Source organism: Saccostrea cucullata, unplaced genomic scaffold, assembly GCF_032062105.1.
Source record: "Saccostrea cucullata isolate Sc308-1 unplaced genomic scaffold, CSIRO_AGI_Scuc_v1 ctg9735, whole genome shotgun sequence".
Lineage (NCBI taxonomy): Eukaryota > Metazoa > Mollusca > Bivalvia > Ostreida > Ostreidae > Saccostrea > Saccostrea cuccullata.
Window position 1 is genome coordinate 7,624 of NW_026933356.1, and position 18,156 is coordinate 25,779.

Below are 18,156 nucleotides of genomic sequence, written 5' to 3' on the forward strand. Positions count from 1 at the left end.
AAAGCATGCATAGGAAGAAGAAAAATTGAACTTAAATTATATAAATATACATGACTGTAAAATCCTTTTTTGTACATAAAAATATCGCAATGATAGAAGGACCTCTTTTAAAAAAAAAATACTACAAATTTCGAGGTGTTTTGGTATTTCTCATAACGTTCTGTATTTAAATGCATGTTTTTATAATCATCTTTCAGTAAATTTAAGCAGAGTGGCTGGAGTTACTGCTTCACAAAGCTCAACAATGAGTTCTTTGGTTGTATCACATGCTGTTGATAACAATTACAGTCAGTCTTTCCCAAGCTGTTCGCATACCGCTAAGAACAGGAACGTGGCTTGGCTTCAATTAAATCTTGGAAAAATTTACAGTCTAAAATCAGTCAAAATATACACCAGGAATGAAGGTAAAGTAAAAAGGCGCTGGGGAGTAAACTGTTATGGTTTATACAAACCATATTTCCTTGTCTTCTTTTAAGATAATGATATCTATCTAATACATTGAACTAAGTAAATGTAATTCTTTTAAAAGAAGTAATAATTTAAGCATTTGGGGTCTATTTTTTCAATATATTTTTAATTTTGGAACCAAAGTCCTACTTTCTTTTTCTTTCTTTCTTTTTCTCTCTGGTGTGTCTTTGTGGTAGGTGGGAGTGTTAGGGTGTTTGTAAGGTTTGTGAGAGAGAGAGAGAGAGAGAGAGAGAGAGAGGGGAAAACCTATACGGTTTAGAAAGGACATTTAATTTGACATTTTTGACTTAGACTATCTTCATATTATAATCATTTTAGTTATTAATACTGAACTTAGTACTGACAGTCAAATAAAATAAAAAAAAATTAACAAGGATGTATATTATTGTTCCACATATAGTGACTGTATAATTTGAAGAGGGACTTTCTGTTCATAAACAATAATTACTTACTTTATTTGTATATTGATGTAAATTTCTGTAAACAATTTTGAAATGGAATTGATCAGAAAAAACAAATCAGGTCCATCAATACTTAGTCATTAAATTTGAACGGAAATACTATTCTATAATTAAAAGATTCTCGATCAAGAGTAATACAATTAGGAGCTTTGAAGTAGATCGTGTGTAGGGCTAAAACTCTATGGTGCAGAGATGAAGACCGAGTGCATAAATATTACTAAGGTTGATATACCTTGATTGGATGAGGGTGTCATGTTGGTATTCATAGGTCAACGGAAAGACCTACGGACAAAGTGTAGGTTGCATTGCAATGGTAAGACAGCTAATGAAAAATACTGTTGTTATCCAGGACCAAAAATACCCTCTGAGCATAAAATATTCTGTTTGCCGAATAGCAGCAAATCTTCTTTTGGCTTTCATTTGGACTTATCTCTTGACCAATCTGTTGGTCTAAATTTCCGGATGTTACTTTAATTACTTTGGAGATTTGGTTCAACTGGGAATCACTATCTAGTTAGGAGGCTATACCAGGGCATCAACAATAGCGGGAAACATGGGATAATTTGAATAACGGGCGAAGCTTATTATGTCAAAATTATCCCATGTTTTCCCGCTATTGTTTTATGTCCCTGGTATAATCTCCTAACTAGACACTGATTCCTTATGTTTTCATTTTTACTTGAAACAACAATCTTGAAATAAATCAAAGTACCTGTTAATTTAGTAGATTTGAAATGCACGAAGCATTCCATTTTTTTCCCACTGCCCCGCCCCATGACGTAAAACTTTACTATACAAAATTGTCTCATAAAACACAAAACAAATTTAATGATGTTTTGTTACTGTAGTCAAAAATCAACATTTATATAATAAACAACAAAATAATTTTAAAATATGATCAAAGCAATCTTGTTAACCTAAATTATATATGTGACCTAGATTTAGGTTGTAGGAAATACAAGCACGCTTATGCATGTATACCCTATTTCACTTCTCCGACCCAGATAGCATGACTACGTTGGCCCAACGTTGGCTAATGGTTGGACCGTTGGTCGATGGTTGGCGTTGGGTTTACAACGTTGGCCCAATGTTGGGCCAATGTTAACATTACACTATTTTACTCAGAGGCCGGGTTGGTTGGGGACACAACGTTGGCCCAATATCGGGCCAATGTCAACATTACAATTTTACTCTGAGGCCGAGGTTGGTTGGGGACACAACGTTGGCCCAACGTTGGGCCACTGTTGTTGGCTTGTCACCACTAAGTTGACAGATTTTGATGGGAGTACAACATTGTCCCAACGTTGGGCCAACATTGGTGAATCACGTTCTTATTTTGTTGTAGTTTGTTGGGCATACAACGTTGGCCCAGTGTTGGGTCAATGTCATCATAACAGTATTTTACTTAGAAGCTGGGGTGAGGACACTACAATGACCCAACGTAGGACCACTGTTTACAACGTTGGCCCATTGTTGGATCAATGTCAACATTACAATATTTTACTCAGAGGCCGAGGTTGGTTGTGGACACAACGGTGACCCAACGTTGGGCCACTGTTGTTAGCTTGCCACCAATAAGCTGACATATTTTGTTGGGAGTACAACATTGGCCCAACGTTAGGCCAACGTTGGTGAGTCACGACATTATTTCGATACAATATTTTGTATAGCCAACGTTGAACCAACTTTAGGTGAAGTCAGAATTCAGGAAACGTGAACTGTTTGTAATAATATCGGACAAGAAGATGGAAAAGTGAAAGAAAAATAAATAGTAAATTATGTACATTTAATGTTATACATATATATACCAACCATGAGTACCTAAAAACATGCATGACGATGTATCAAGTTATATAATTTTTATATTTTTTAGTTTAATGTAAACTTTTAAATATGTGTAAATGTTAAAAAAAACACTACTAGTTCTATAAAGTAAATGTTTTTTGAGAATAACATAACATAAATTCAAATTAACTTGCATGTTTTAAAAAATGTAAGACGAGCAAGACACACACTTTTTAAAGTGTTGCATTTGCGGGGGCATATTCTAAGATAAGAGAACATTTTCTGACCAAACAATTAGGCCAGGGTTTTTCACAGCGTGAGACTGGCCAGTTTCTATAGTAATTGTGATATCTAATAGGACAGGATGGTCAAATCTGCATCCTTTTAGCACGCCTAACACTTTATTCTCGGATGTGTCCTACAGCAGAACGTTGAAGATTTTATGTTAAAAAGAAAGCTTTGGAATGTGTATTCTTTAATGTGGATTAACTTTTATAGCAATGTCCAGACATTTCACATACGGATCGAAATGTAAGTACTATATTTACCTCAAATAACATGTATTTCAGAATGCAAAGTTTGTTTCATGCGATCTTTATCATGTTTATATTTTTCTAGCTTGCTTTAGTTCTAAATTAAATATGTAACTAGATAAGTCGCTAATCACTGTATCCTCTCTGCATAAAACTTATAAAATAAAATGTATCATTGATCTATGTCAATTAATATTACCTTATATAATTAGAATCTAATTTGTAAATTTTATTTTTGATTATCTTTGAATTTTTGCTTGGGTCACTTTCGTTTCATAAATTTCTCTTATATTTTTACCATTAAGAAAACAAATTTTGGAATTGTTACTTTGTGTTTCACATGTTTCAGGGAAATCAAATCTCTTATGATATAAAGTTCTCATTTTATTTAATTAGTGGAAATAACTTGGTGAATGAAGAGGAGTGTATTTGCTGCCATGTTTTAAAAAATTGTATTGGAAGGCAAATAAAGATATCCAGCTTTTTCAAAGATGATAAGGATTTAAAAAGTAAGTAAGAAAATACGTGCTCTGTTCCCCTTACAAATGCTATACTTATACCTTAAAATAAATGCTGAAAAAAATTATGAATAATACATCTAAATAAAAATTTCGAATACACAGATTTAATTAAAAAAAAAAAACTATAAACTTGCAATTGTGTAAATTAAGTACTGCTTAAATTTAATTTTCATAATTTTCTCTTTTGAGATTTGCTTAATAAAATGGATTTTATTTTAAGGAGCTGCTCGGACTAACCGCTTGTATGCTGAATCAATTTCTATGGAATTTCAATGAGTAGGACGATGAAGGAAAAATAAAAACAAGCAGGAAAAGAAAAAAGAAAATGCGTTCAAAAATACAATGGAGGACAGCGATTGGTTATAAACCTGTTAACAAAAAGTGTACAAGTTAAATGTGTGGAAAACTTTTAAAATTTAGTTTACTTGATACAAATTTCAATCTAAATCAGAGGCAAAATATTTATTGTTTTAACTGTATTAAAACACATTTGTTATTTTATACTTTCATTTACTTTTCTTGTATAGAAACAATAAATTTAATCACTGCTAATTTATTTGTTATGATGAATTGTAAAAAGTTTAACAAGCCTTGTAAATTTATTTTAGCTAACTTGTATTTATTAAGTAGGATTGGTGGTAGATTTTTTTTTATTTTAGAAACGATCGGATATGTTAATATACAAGCTTGTAACAATTAAATCTTTATACACATTGGGCCAATGTTGGTCCAGTATATCGGGCCAACATTGGGCCAATGAGCAAAATGACATTGGGCCAACGTCATTTGCCAACATCGGCCCAATGTTCTTGATGACGTTGGGCCAACATTGGCCCAATGTCGCATTCATTGGCCCAATGTTGGCGCAACGTTGGGCCAATATCTGCAGAAATAACACTCTACATAGGGCCAACGTTGGCCCAACATATCGGGCCAACATTGGGCCGATGGCAAACTTACGTTGGGCCAATGTCATTTGCCAACATTGGCCCAATGTAACCGATGACATTGGCCCAACGTTGGCCCAATGTTAGCATGCTATCTGGGATATTGAAATCAATGCTGCAGTTGATGAAACGGGAGTTGGTCAGGAAACCGCTTTGTGTGGATGTAAAAATAGCAGAGAGAGTTGAGTTGCTTCGAATGTTAAAAAAGCAAAGGAAGATTAGTTGCGTACGAAGTCGGATGGTAATGACTGAGGGACGATATCTGTATCAGTTGATGGAGTGTGGCTGTGCCGATTTCTCTCCGTGCTCCAGATAGGCTGTTTACGGAAATGCAGTTCTCGGCCTCGCTGATTGTGGACATAGTTACACTAACGACTTGCTTTTATCCGAAGATAATTAATTGTTTATTTTGTTTGTAAAAGGATAAATCATACCTAATTACTTAGTAAACAATTAAACAAACAATCTATTTTTTTTATCTTTAGTGTATTTATACGCTTCTCGTATACACGCATGTTGGCATTTCCCTAATTAAAAAAAACTATAGTAAACTATAGTTTACAATATTATTAAATGTGTCAAAATTTTCGCAAAAGATTTTACAAAGTGTCAAAGTTTTCGATAACGTTTTTCAAAGTATCAAAGTTTTCGCCAAAGTTTTTCAAAGTGTCAAAGTTTTCGATAAAGTTTTTCAAAGTGTCAATGTTTTCATCAAAGTTTTTAAAGGGTCAAAGTTTTCGTTAAAGTTCTGCAAAGTGTCAAATTCTTCAATGAACTTTTTCAAAGTTTCAAAGTTTTCGATAAAGTTTGTCAAAAAGATCACTATAGTTAACCAAAGTTTTCACAGTGTCAAAGGTATACAAAAGTAAAATATAGTCAACTATAGTATTTTTGTTAGGGTTGACCTTTCATTAGTATTTCAATAGAGAACTGTACATACATAATTAACAACATTTACTTTTGTAGTGTTTATCATCAAGAAAACAAATGGAAATGGAAATATTACTCCTTTGAAGTATTCGGGACAAATATTTAACAATTCAATATAAAGTGCATTGGTCTATACTGATCACAATTCTGCTGAAACCAAACTTATTAACCCAAATAATTATTAACCCAAACTATACGATCACGATGAATTTAAATAAACAAATTTTGAAACAAATAAAATTTTTGATTGAGAGAGAGAGAGAGAGAGAGAGAGAGAAAGAGAGAGAGAGAGAGAAATTTCATTATCTCCTCTCACAACAGTATTTAGTATTTTAAGCAAGGAAAAATAAATAAATAAAATGAATAAATAAAGAAGGCTAAAATATATCCAAAGAATCTTGTTTTATTTTCACCTTTCACTTTTCCTTTAATAATTTGTTTATGATATTAATAGAAATAAATATATCCCTCATTCCAGCTAACTGGCCTCCATACCGTTTTCGCCAGTTTTACTTAGACGTATCAAATTCATCGGCACAAAACTCAACACAGCGAGTGCGATGTTACACAGATAACTCAACCCTAGCCACGCCCTCTCCCGTGATTGACATCCCTTGTAAACAGACGGCGAGATACGTCATTGTAGAGACTAAATACAAAGCACCAGAAGATACAGATTCTACAGGACCTATCTTAGAGATATGTGAAATTGAAGTGATTGGTAATTCATGAAAGTTTTCTTTTTAATTTTGTTTCAATAAGGAATACTAGTATATGTGCCTGTTCAACCTTTGTTATTTTCACCTGTCATTTCTCTCTTTCCAATGTCATTTCACTCCATAACAGAGGTCATTTCATCCCATCAGTATTTATTTAGACTTAAAAATTGGTAGAACTCTAAAATTATTTAATGACGAGAGTCACGCGGAATTGTACCGATAAGCACATGACGATGAACAAGAACACTTTAACACAGATATTGTAAGAACATCAAAATAGAGGTCAACACAATTCATTTCAAAAAACCTTGTACCAATTTCATTTTTGATTGAAAATCAGTCACTGCATATGCTCAAGCATCAGCATAATAACTATATGCACTGGCTCTCAATTCCTAAACAAATGTTCCCGTTATGTTTGAAACACAGCTTGTGAAAGCTATCTCACACAACACAAAAATTCTTTAACCACTTCTTTTCAAACTTTAGTGGAAGCTTTATAACTAGTATGTTATTTTAAGTTTAAATTTAATATTTTTAAAAACAAGTTTAGAAAAAATTAACAATCTTTTGATGTGTAGAAAAAAAATCTGTATTTTTTTAAAAAAGTTTTGCCGTGCTCCGTACATTAACTTAAGAGGCAATATAAAAACATTAATATTTTAAAAGGAATAAATTAATATCAAAAAAACATCAAAATTCTGCTTGAATCTTACAGATTCACGGTTTGATTTCAGAATTATCCATGGCAATGAAATCAAAATGTTTTTCCCACTCTTGGGTAATGCTTATTGTAGTGGCAATGTATTGCAATGTATTACATGAATTCAAAGTAATGCTAGTAACGTGCAAAGCCCAAAAATTTGCATTACATATATATGAAACGGTGATGTAATGGAGTCCAGTCAAACTGTCATAAACCTTAAACAAACTGCAACAGAATTCTTTTCTTTATTTTTATTTTTAATTAGTAAATTGTATTCTAATTAACATATAAACACTCTAGAAAAATATATAAAGCTTAAGGTGAAAGATGTTCTAGAGTTTTGATAAATTAAAAGGCACATTATAAATATAACCAAATTCAACTGTAATGATTTCTGTTGCAATTTGATTGAAGTTTGGTGTTTTTGAGCTAGATTTACTGGACTAATGCATTACTTGATAAAATCCAGTGTAATGCCAGCATTACATATCATAACAAAGCATTATTTATTAAAAAAAAGAAATTATAATGGACATTGATGATGAAAACTATTGTTGTATTATAATTATTTATTTTTTTTTTCTTATTTTCTGCAAATGATATAATTGAATAAAACTGTTAAAACAGTATGACATTTAACTTTAGACATGACATACAGCGCCATAGCAAAAGCATTCGCGATTTTTCAAAATGGCGGCCGTAAACAAGGACGCGCATAACAAAATAAAACTATTTTAAAAGCATGAAAAACTGACTTACTGTTTTCAACATTTTGCGAGTTGACCTTTGGATCTTATTACTGCCTGGATCCGACGGGGAATCGATAGGTATAGGTTCTTACATACGCAAGGGCGATGTTTTGCCAGATGTAAAGTTTTGTATTAAAAAGTTCGTCCTTGGTTTTGATGTCTCGGGCCGTGTTTTGAAGTGAACGTGTTATTTTCAACCAATTTTTTTCAATTATATTAATGTCCGGGGGACTGTGCCGGCCATGTGATGGAAAGAATGCTGTTGTTTGTCTTATATTCACACGTAATCTTGGCTCTGTGCACGGGTGCATTGTCATCTTGAAATAGGTAAGTTTTATTGGGAAAATGCCTCGCTATAATTGGCCACAAATGTTCGTTGAGTATATCTATATACTTTTGAGCAGTTATGTTGCCATTAACAAGACACAAAGTCCCTTCACCATCGTAAGTAATACATCCCCATACCATAACTGCAACTCGACATTTACGGGGAGGGCACATGCATTGGGATAGGTTCGCCTCATTTGCTCATCTCCAGACATAAACCCTCTGATTATCTCCAATTACAACTTGACTTGCGTCAGAAAATATGACATTTTGCCAATATTGTTCCACTGTCAGTCGTCGTTTACCCAAACATCAAGATAATCGCTTTTTCCGATTAACTTCACGAACAACCATTCGTTTTCTCACAACTTTTCTTTGATAGCCTTTCTAAGAAATCTCTGGACTGTACATTTACTTACAGTTTCTGTAGGACATTTTCCTTCATTTAAATCTAACATAACATTATTTAGGGTCCTGTGCCTGTTGCTTTTGACCGTCCGCATAACCAGTTTTTATCTCTGTGTGACAACTTTCGAGGTCTTCATGTTCGAGGTAAATTTTTCACAGTTCCCCGTTTAATAAATCTATTCCAAACATATCTCACGGTAGACTCACTAATATTCAACACACGAACTATTTCTGAAGTTTTGTGTTTCTCACTTTTCAAAGTTACGAAGATTTTTTGTTTCAGCACTCAACTCAGAGGGTTTTCGACCCATGCTTAAATTCTGCTTGTTTACATTCACTACGGAAGTGCAGACGATAATTTAATATAAAATTACGTCATTTCCTACATAAAGATAACTCCGTAAAAAAAATAAACAGATATCTCTTATTTTCCATAGAGTTATCTTTCTTTTCCTACTCGAGACGCGAAAATGAGCCGTCGCCATTTTTAAAAATCGCGGATACTTTTGCTATGGCGCTGTAGTCCACACTTTTTATTACCATTTCTAATTATGATATCCAATATATTTTCATATCAAGTGGAGATATTTCTAAACAGAATTCCAGGTCTAATATTGAACTCGCAAACATTTCCACTTCTAAAGATATGAAATCCTAAAACTCAGAATCCCATGGGAGAATGGTGGGATTTTCAGTCCCACCAACTATCTTACGTTTCTCACACGGGAGAAAAAATATCAGATGGGATGTTTTCTCTTATTATACCTCTACTGTAATTACTCTATATAAATTTATTGTACCTCTTCCGTAATTACACTATATAAAATTAATACCATAAAACTGTCTATTTTTCCGAGAAGAGACTACTGCCTTCAAATGATGATTATTCCCTGCAAAATCAGAGCTACTCCCTCGTGAATATTTATTAGTAATTTTAACTAATCAAAGTTTTCAGAAAGCGGAGCGTTCATTTAACCAATCAAAGTGTTCAGTAAGCGGTGCGTTCAATGAATCTCGAGTCTATGACGTCATGTAATTACAGCAATGTAACAACGACGTCAAAACATTTCGACATGCGATTGAATTCTAGAAAAATGAAGACAACGACAATTCCTCGAAATTTCAGTGAAAATACTTTTTAATTTTTTTTTAATTGTTTAAGGATTCGATGCATTACTTATCATACAATGTGTTAAACTACGTGCATTTGTTATTATGCCTGTACAGTTTTTTTAAATGTCGGAATACATGTATCTGGTAAAAAAAAATAAATCGCCTATGATTGATTCGGTATAATACAACAGTTATGGAATGGGAACTTAAAATTGCAAATTTATGGTTCCCCTCATCAGGAACTTATTTCCCTTAGTTTCCTTCCTCGGGGAACCATGAATTTACTATTTTCCTCGTACCCATTCCATAACTGTATATTTAGTGGATTTTTTTCTCCCATGAATTTGTTCAAATGGCATAAATATGCATACCAGGTCTAGCTCTAGACATTATGTAATTTTATTTTATCTTCTACGGATTGGTAGGCCATCAAATTACACACACATACACACTCTACTGATTTCAAGAACATTGCTCCAGAATAAAGGAATGACACTTTACAGACGACTCGGAGAATGCTGATTACATAAAAATCTTCTGCGTATTATATTGCTATATTTGAAGATTAATAATTTTAAAACACTTTCATTTATAGCCCCACTGAAAGTGACACTGCGATAGATCTTTTCTTTAATCAATCCACTATTAAAATAAAAATTAAAAAAACACCCAACGAAAATATAAATTAATATTGAATATCATGAATAGCACACTGGGTTTTTTATCTTGCATTGTCGTATCAATATATCACATACAGTAATTTATATCGAAAGTCCTGGATCTAAATAGAATGAACACATTTAAAAAAAATTATTCAAGAATTAGTAAACGCTATTTGAAAATTGCTTTGACGATTGTTATAATTATTTAGATGCATGAGAGTATATTTTTCTTCAGAAAAATTAATTTTCATTTTGTACTTTAAATATTTCAACGACTATAAATTTTAAAATATCATTAATTTCGTTTTATATTGTTTTGGTTGATATTTTCAAAGGGAGGTAACTCGCGTTTTAGACCAAGACTGTTTTTTCACCTGTAATCGGTAAGATGCACCGCGACGGTGTGATTTACCTGGATTACTGAACCGCGGGGGCACGCGGTTTTTTCCTGAGACACCTGTACTAACCGCGATGAAATTCACACCGCGGGGGTGCGCGGTAAATGCATAAACCGCGTTGACTGTACTGTATATATATATATATATATATATATATATATATATATATATATATATATATATATATATATATATATATATATATATATATATATATATATATATATTTCATCATTTTTTTTTCCAAGGTTGTGATGTAGGTCATTATGGTGAAAATTGTCTGTCTTGTCAAGGTTGCTCAACATGTGACATCAATAGTGGCGAATGCGGTATGGAAAATACATTTACTGCAAATTTGCTGTTTCAGCAATGAAAATATATAATCTATTATAATAACTGTTACTTTAGAAATGCAACATGCAAAATTAAGTATCGCATTTACTCTGAGGATTTGTTTAAGAAATAAAGTCCGCGTTTTCGTGAATGTTGCAGAATAACCTCCGAGGTCAAGAAATGTTGTTTGAAAGATAAAAGCCGAGGCGCTAGCCGAGGCTTTTATATTTCAAACAACATTTCGAGACCGAGGAGGTTATTCTGCATCATTCACGACAACAAGGACGTTATTTCTATTCTGCAAAGATCGATAAATACTGCTGATCGTTTCCTCTATAGAGAAACGATTTAGGTCACCATGTCTCGATTTCGCTGTTCCATTTAACACCAGAGGTAAAATTTTTGTTGCTTACCTGTGTATAGAATGCAGACGATTTGAGCTTTCATTACATTAAAAATAGCCTTTTCAGATTATAAATTTGTTCGTTATATGTATTGATCAGTTAGAATGAATATACAATAACAAAATCATTTTCCTGTTTTACTGCTAAAATCACGTTGTTTAATGTGTAGGGACGTCCGTGGAATAGCCCCGCTTAGCTATAAAAAGCGACATTCATCAGCGACTTGATGCAATTTACAGTGTTTATACTGCAAAAGACAACACATCGATGCGGTCTAAACAAGTACTAGTATTTCATTCTACAGCCAAACATGCATTTGAATTGTTCAGATTTGATACGTGTTTCTGATCTGATAATTTTTTGATGACGTTCGTGATTTATTGGAGAATAATGTCCGGCGGTTTCCTTTGAAGTTTTCAATAATCGTGGTAGAATTTTTTATTTAAGTTGATGAATCTCTTGTTATTATTGCTGTTGTTGTTGTATTCGTAAACTATACCAGTTCTTCAGTGCCTTTTTAAATGAAATAAAAACCTCAGCAATTCATATTTTGTATACATCAGAGGCTGAATCGAATCTTACATTAATTTTACTGTAAAAATCTTTTAGACATCATGGTCTTTATATTTGTGCCTTATAACACATTAATTTGTAACCATCAATTTTTACATAATTTATTGTTAATGTGAGGAAAAATACTGCTATACAATAGCTCACCTGTATGGACAATTACATAAATATAACTAGCAATAAAATTGTTCATCAATCAAATTTTAGACAAAATTATTATTTTTATGTTTTTTTAGAGACAAAATCTTATCCTTTTTACAGTCATTGGCACGAATATTATTATTTTTAGCTCAACTGAATTGAAAACTCAAGTGACCTTTTCTGATCAAAAGTTGTTGTCCGTTGTCTGTCGTCGCCGTTGTTATTGTTGTCGTCGTTGTTGTAAGCTTTCACATGTTCATCTTCTTAAGAACCAGATGGCCAATTTTAATAGAACTTGCCATATGGTAGCCTTGGGTGAAGGGAATTTACGTTTCTTTAAATGAAGGGCCATGCCATATTCGAAGACAATAATTATGAATTAATGATAAATTAATGCTATCTTTTAAAACTTTTGTTTTCAAGAACCACTGGGCCAGGCAGAATGAAACTCGTGTAGAAATATCCTTTTGTAATGAACATTCAATTCTGTTTTAATCAAAACCCGCGACGGTAAGGTTGGGCTACAATGGGGTTTCAAAGTTTAACATAGATATACATGAGGAAAAATCTGTCATTGGTCAAAGTTATATGAAATCATTCTCTAAAAGTGTAGATTCATGTTTGTTCAAATCATGATTCTTGGGGTGGGGGCACAAAGAGAGATAAAAGTTTAATATAGGTATACATAGGGAATTTTTCTTTAAGAACTTCTTCTCAAGAACAGCAAAGCCATGACTGATCATATTTATATGGAAGCATCCTCTGGTAGTGAGATTCAATATTATTCAAATCATGACCCCTGGTGCAAAAGTGGGGTCATTGTGGTAAATCAAAGTAGGATTACATATTATAATTTTTTTTCTTATTCTTCTTCTTTAGAACAGCAAAGCTGTGATTTATCATAGTTATATGGAAGGATATATGGAAGAGTGGGTCAAAAATTGGGCACATCAGAGATTTACATAGGAATAAAAATCGTTAAAATTCTCCTCAAAGCCATGATTGATAATCAATTTAAAAACATCATTAATGTGGATCATAACAATTATCAACACAGCCATAACATATGCATGTATGTGTCATATTATTTCAAAAGCATTCCTAGGAAGTGTATATTTAGGTTTGTTCAACATCCCCCTCCTCCCTCGAACCCACTTTTCAAGACTGAACTGATTTTTAGGTCACCCGAGTAAACTCAGGTGACCTATTGCTATCTGTTTTCGTCCGTCGTCGTGCGGTGTGCGTCGTGCGTCGTTCGTTGTGTGTTAACATTTGAACATTTTTAGCTTCTTCTCTGCAACCACTCGACCAATTTCAATCAAATTTGGTATAAAGCATTTATTGGTAAAGGGGGACAAAAATTGGGAATTTCATGGTCCCTGCCCCTCTGGAGCTGGAGGGGTGGGGCCAAAACCACTAAAATAAATGCAATCTTTAAAAATCTTCTTCTCTACTCCTGGACATCAAACAGTCAAACTGTTAGCATGAATGTAATTACTATTGAGTCCTCTACCAAACTTGTGAAATTCATGGCCCCAGCGTCAGGGGTTCTAGTGCTAGGGTGGGGCTCTATTGATAATATAGTAAAAATGCATTATTTATTAAAAAATCTTCTTCTCTGCTTCTGGGTAGTAAATAAACTAACTAAACACACAGTTATGATGAGCAAGAGTGCCTCTTTCAAAATTGTGAATTTGATGGCCCCAGGGTCAGGGGTTCTGGTGTTAGGGCGGGGCTATATTAATTATATAGTGAAAATACATTACATCTTTGAAAATCTTTTTCTCTGCTCCTGGGTATTAATTCAACTAAGTAAGTACATGTACATAGTTATAATGAGCAAGAATGCCTCTTTCAAAATTGTAAATTTTTTTGGCCCATGGTCAGGGCCATGGTTCTTAGGTTAGGGCGGGGCTCTATTGATTATATAGTGAAAATATTTTACATCTTTGAAAATCTTCTTCTCTGCTCCTCGGTAAATAAACTAACTAATTACATAGTTATGATGAGCAAGAATACCTCTTTCAAAATTGTGAATTTTATGGCCCCAGGGGTTCTGGTGGTTCTGGTTCAGGGGTTCTGGTGCTAGGGTGGGGCTCTATTCATAATATAATGAAAATACATTACGTCTCTTTGAAAATCTTCTTCTCTGCTCATTGATATTAAGCAGATGAATATCTATGTATATCTATATAGCCTAATGATGAGCAAGGGCCATTCTTCCTGAATTGTGAATTTCAAGGCCCCTGGGTCAGGGGTACTAAAGGTGGGGGGGGGGTGTGTGCTCTTCTTATATACTGAAAATGAATTAAGTGATTGAAACCTGCTCCTTGGTATTAATCAAACATTTTTGATAAGCAAGAATGCATTTTCCAAAATTGTGAAATGCGTGGACCAAGGGTCAGGGGTTTTTGTGTGGTAGTAGCACTACTGATTAATAGAAATGCATTTTTTTTTGTTCTCCTACTCTGTCTATAGGTATTAAGTAACCAAAGAAACTATGCTAAATGTATAGTTAAGATAAGTAATGGTGCATTGTGAATGCCATGACATCTACTTTAAAACATGAACCAAATATAATCGCTGGAAAAATGTTGTATGATGCTCAGGTGACCTATAAGGCCCGTGGGCCTCTTATTTCTTTACTTAGCTACATTCAAGTTGGTTGATAAGGTTAGCTATGTGGCGCCTGAATATAATAATGAGCAAAATGGACCTAAAAATATGTTTTGTTTCAGAAAATTAGTTTTAATACTTACAATTAAAATAGTTCTTAATTTTTTAAAAATGTATTTAAGATATCCAGTGCAGCATTACTTGCACTAGGGGACTATGTGACGACAGTGGGCTATGTGTCCAAGGATGTATCAGTGGTTACTGGGGAAGCAACTGTATGAACCGTTGTCCAGTAAATTGTTTTGATAACAACTGCCACAATAATGGTTCCTGTATTGGCTGCTCAAGTGGTTCTTATGGAGATTATTGTACCAAGAAATGTAACAACAGATGCAATTCAAAAGTATGCAACCAAAATACGGGAGATTGTGCTGATACCTGTGTTGTTGGATATTATGGATCAAAATGTGAATCTCCTTGCAGCACCAACTGTTCCTCTGAATCCTGCAGAAAAGATGACGGGGCATGTTTAAATGGGTGTAAAAATAGTTTCTTCGGTTCTCGATGCGAACACTTGTGTAATCAACAGTGTACAAATACATCATGTGATGTTTTCAGTGGACACTGTGTTGGAGGTTGCAATGAAGGATTTTATGGGGCATTTTGCAACCTGACCTGTAGTTCTACGTGTGCGACTTCTAAATGTAATCAGTTGGATGGCGTGTGCAACGACGGGTGCTTACCACACTGGAGTGGAAAAACTTGTGAAGGTAAAAGTTTTATTTAAATGAATTATTTTGATGAAAATCAAAAAGATAACGAACCATAAATAATGCAACTCTGGGAAGCAGGGAAAAAATTTTGGGAATTTCTAAAGTCGGGATCGAATGCCTAAGAGGAGAAAGCATCGCCGAATCCTGTTGACCGGTGTCTCTTGTATTTGTTTAGAGGACCGATAAATAATTAGTATCATAAACGTTGTAACAATAATCCGTTTTCAATTAAATGTTTCACCAGAAAAATTTGTTATCAGACTATTAAAATCATTTGATTATGATTTCAATTAAAAGCAGCTGAATTTAAGGATAAAGTGTATGGGGTTTTTTTTCATAGGAAAATATAAATATATTCAAAACAAAACTGAAAAAAATTGAAAACCATTTCAGTATATATAGTGATGATGTTAGATTCTTTGTTACTTTCTTTTTTTATCTTTTATCCTGCGTACACAACGCCTAATGTTTAAAATAAAGCACAATTCCTATTTAAAACATTCGCATTTCTTAATTCTTAACTGATTAATAATTTATCATATGTAAAAGTCCACATGCTATTAGATTATAAAATATATATAACAAATCCATGTGTGCAAGAAAGATTTCCTTCATATGTATGCCCTGCTTATACGAGGGTTGTTCGAAAAGTTCGTGGACAACTGTCTTATCTTTTTTATTTGACGTCATATGTTATCCAAATTTGGGAAAAATATATTTTTCAATAAATCCAAATGATATTTATTAATTTTGACAAAATATTACGATTGATTTAAAACTTATCCAGATTTTAAAAATGCAAAAATCTGATCACGGAGCAGGTTAAAATTTAGTCAGTTACAGAGAATACAGTAAATAATGTCTATAGTCACATTCTCTGTAAAATGGTGGAAAAACGAAAAACTACCTAGAAATTCAATTTAAGAATTGTTACAACGATATGTGTACCAAATTATGGTTTTATATTTTGCTTTGTTGAAAAGAAATCAACTTGAGAGGGTAGGTAGTCCTCATTGAAAATGATGAAAACGATGACATTTTAGAACGTCACAGAGCAGCAGATACCGAAGCAATTTTGTGTTTTTCTAAGGAAAAATCCCGATTAAACTCCAAAAATGTTGAAGGAATCAAGAAAATATGTCACAAGCGAGTTGTGCATGTGTGTTCAAATAGAACAGGCAATATTTGAGTGACAGAGACTCTGTATCGGAAGAGGATGACCAGCGAAGAATCATTTTTACTGTTAACATCTGAACAAAACTTTAAAATTTGAAACGTAAATGAAAGACAAAGGCGCTTCAGAGTTGCTTATCCTGTGAAAGCAGAGTAAAGTACATTTGTACTAAAAGAAATTAAAACCTTAACAAAGAAGATTATACAGTGAGATCATTTCTTAAAAAAATAAATGTCAAGTATTAGAAAAAGAATTAAATGAATGGGCATTGGAATATTCTGTGTGAAATGTATAGGTATAGTATCTATTATAAATTCTCGACGCTATGTGTTGACGCTACATTGCCGTTTTGTGTGCTCCGCGGGTTCAAAACATGTTGATGTTAAAATGAAGTAAATTTATTTGTGTTAAATCGAATGGAATGAAACTTCACACATCAAGAAAAAAAATATTTTTTTCATATAATAATGAGCTTGTTTTAAATTTCCAGTGAGTAATATAACGAAGATGGACATCGTCCACGAACTTTTCGAACAACCCTCGTATTATTATCCATGCAATTTCTTTTTTTATTGTAGCTAATCAGCAATTATTTGAGAACAACACGAAGACTGAAGTGTATTCGGCTTTGTATGTTGTGGTAGCGATTCTGTTAATAAGTATTTTTCTCAACATATTTCTCATTGTAAGGTAAGAATATAATTTATTAATTTTCTCAAAATGATTTTTTTTAACAAACAATGAAGAAAAAATGCTTGACTGTATAAATGGAATAATGAGCACTATATTTTACAATACATTAATTTTTTTCTTGATTTTAAATACATTTATCTACCATTCATTTAGACAGTTTTGATATTTTTTTATGTTACAGGAATGCTCGAAAAAACATTAATAAAAGACAGAAGACAGAACATTTAAAAGAAACTTGCCATGTTGATCAAAACAAAGACGCAAACAAAGCAGTTTATGACAGTGTAGAAGATAACGCAGGCTACCACGAACTAGGTGAACTAAGTCAACCCTCTAATTATGATCAACTCAAGTGAATGTAGGGAACTAAGTCAACCCTCTCATTATTATCAACTCAAGTGAATGTTGATCTAGTTTTGTAGATCTTCTGAACCGAGCTTCGAGACTGCTACTGGTTCTGACACACCAAAAAAATATATGATAGTAACATTGACAAGAATATTAAAGAAGTTTTTTTTTTTAATTGCAATTATTATGCAATTTATTGCATATTACTTAATGTATAGATACATGTATATGAAACAATTCGGCATATGCTTATTTTAGGTGTTTAGTACATGTATGCATAGTGAGGAATCTGTGCTTACCAGGTATTTTCAATCAATGTAAGAAATAACACCAAATCAAGATAAAAAATTTATAGATATGCTTTCATTTTACTAGAT

General features: G+C 33.0%; 1 protein-coding gene across 1 annotated transcript; it reads left to right on the forward strand.

Annotated features, from left to right (window-relative positions):
- Nucleotides 1-244: 244 nt before the first annotated feature.
- LOC134238076 (protein draper-like) lies at nt 245-17,787 on the forward strand. The gene is made up of 6 exons (XM_062720203.1): nt 245-404; nt 6,124-6,366; nt 10,976-11,056; nt 14,974-15,561; nt 17,317-17,428; nt 17,613-17,787. The coding sequence occupies exons 1-6, from the start codon at nt 245-247 to the stop codon at nt 17,785-17,787; spliced, it is 1,359 nt and encodes a 452-aa protein (XP_062576187.1).
- Nucleotides 17,788-18,156: the final 369 nt, after the last annotated feature.

What these genes read in the sequence shown, in the direction of transcription:
- LOC134238076 (XM_062720203.1), top strand. Translation starts at nt 245, where the DNA reads ATGAGTTCTTTGGTTGTATCACATGCTGTTGATAACAATTACAGTCAG. An exon ending in ATGTGAAATTGAAGTGATTG is followed by an intron (nt 6,367 to 10,975) that starts GTAATTCATGAA and finishes TTTTTTTCCAAG; the next exon opens with GTTGTGATGTAGGTCATTAT. An exon ending in GAGTGGAAAAACTTGTGAAG is followed by an intron (nt 15,562 to 17,316) that starts GTAAAAGTTTTA and finishes TTTTTATTGTAG; the next exon opens with CTAATCAGCAATTATTTGAG.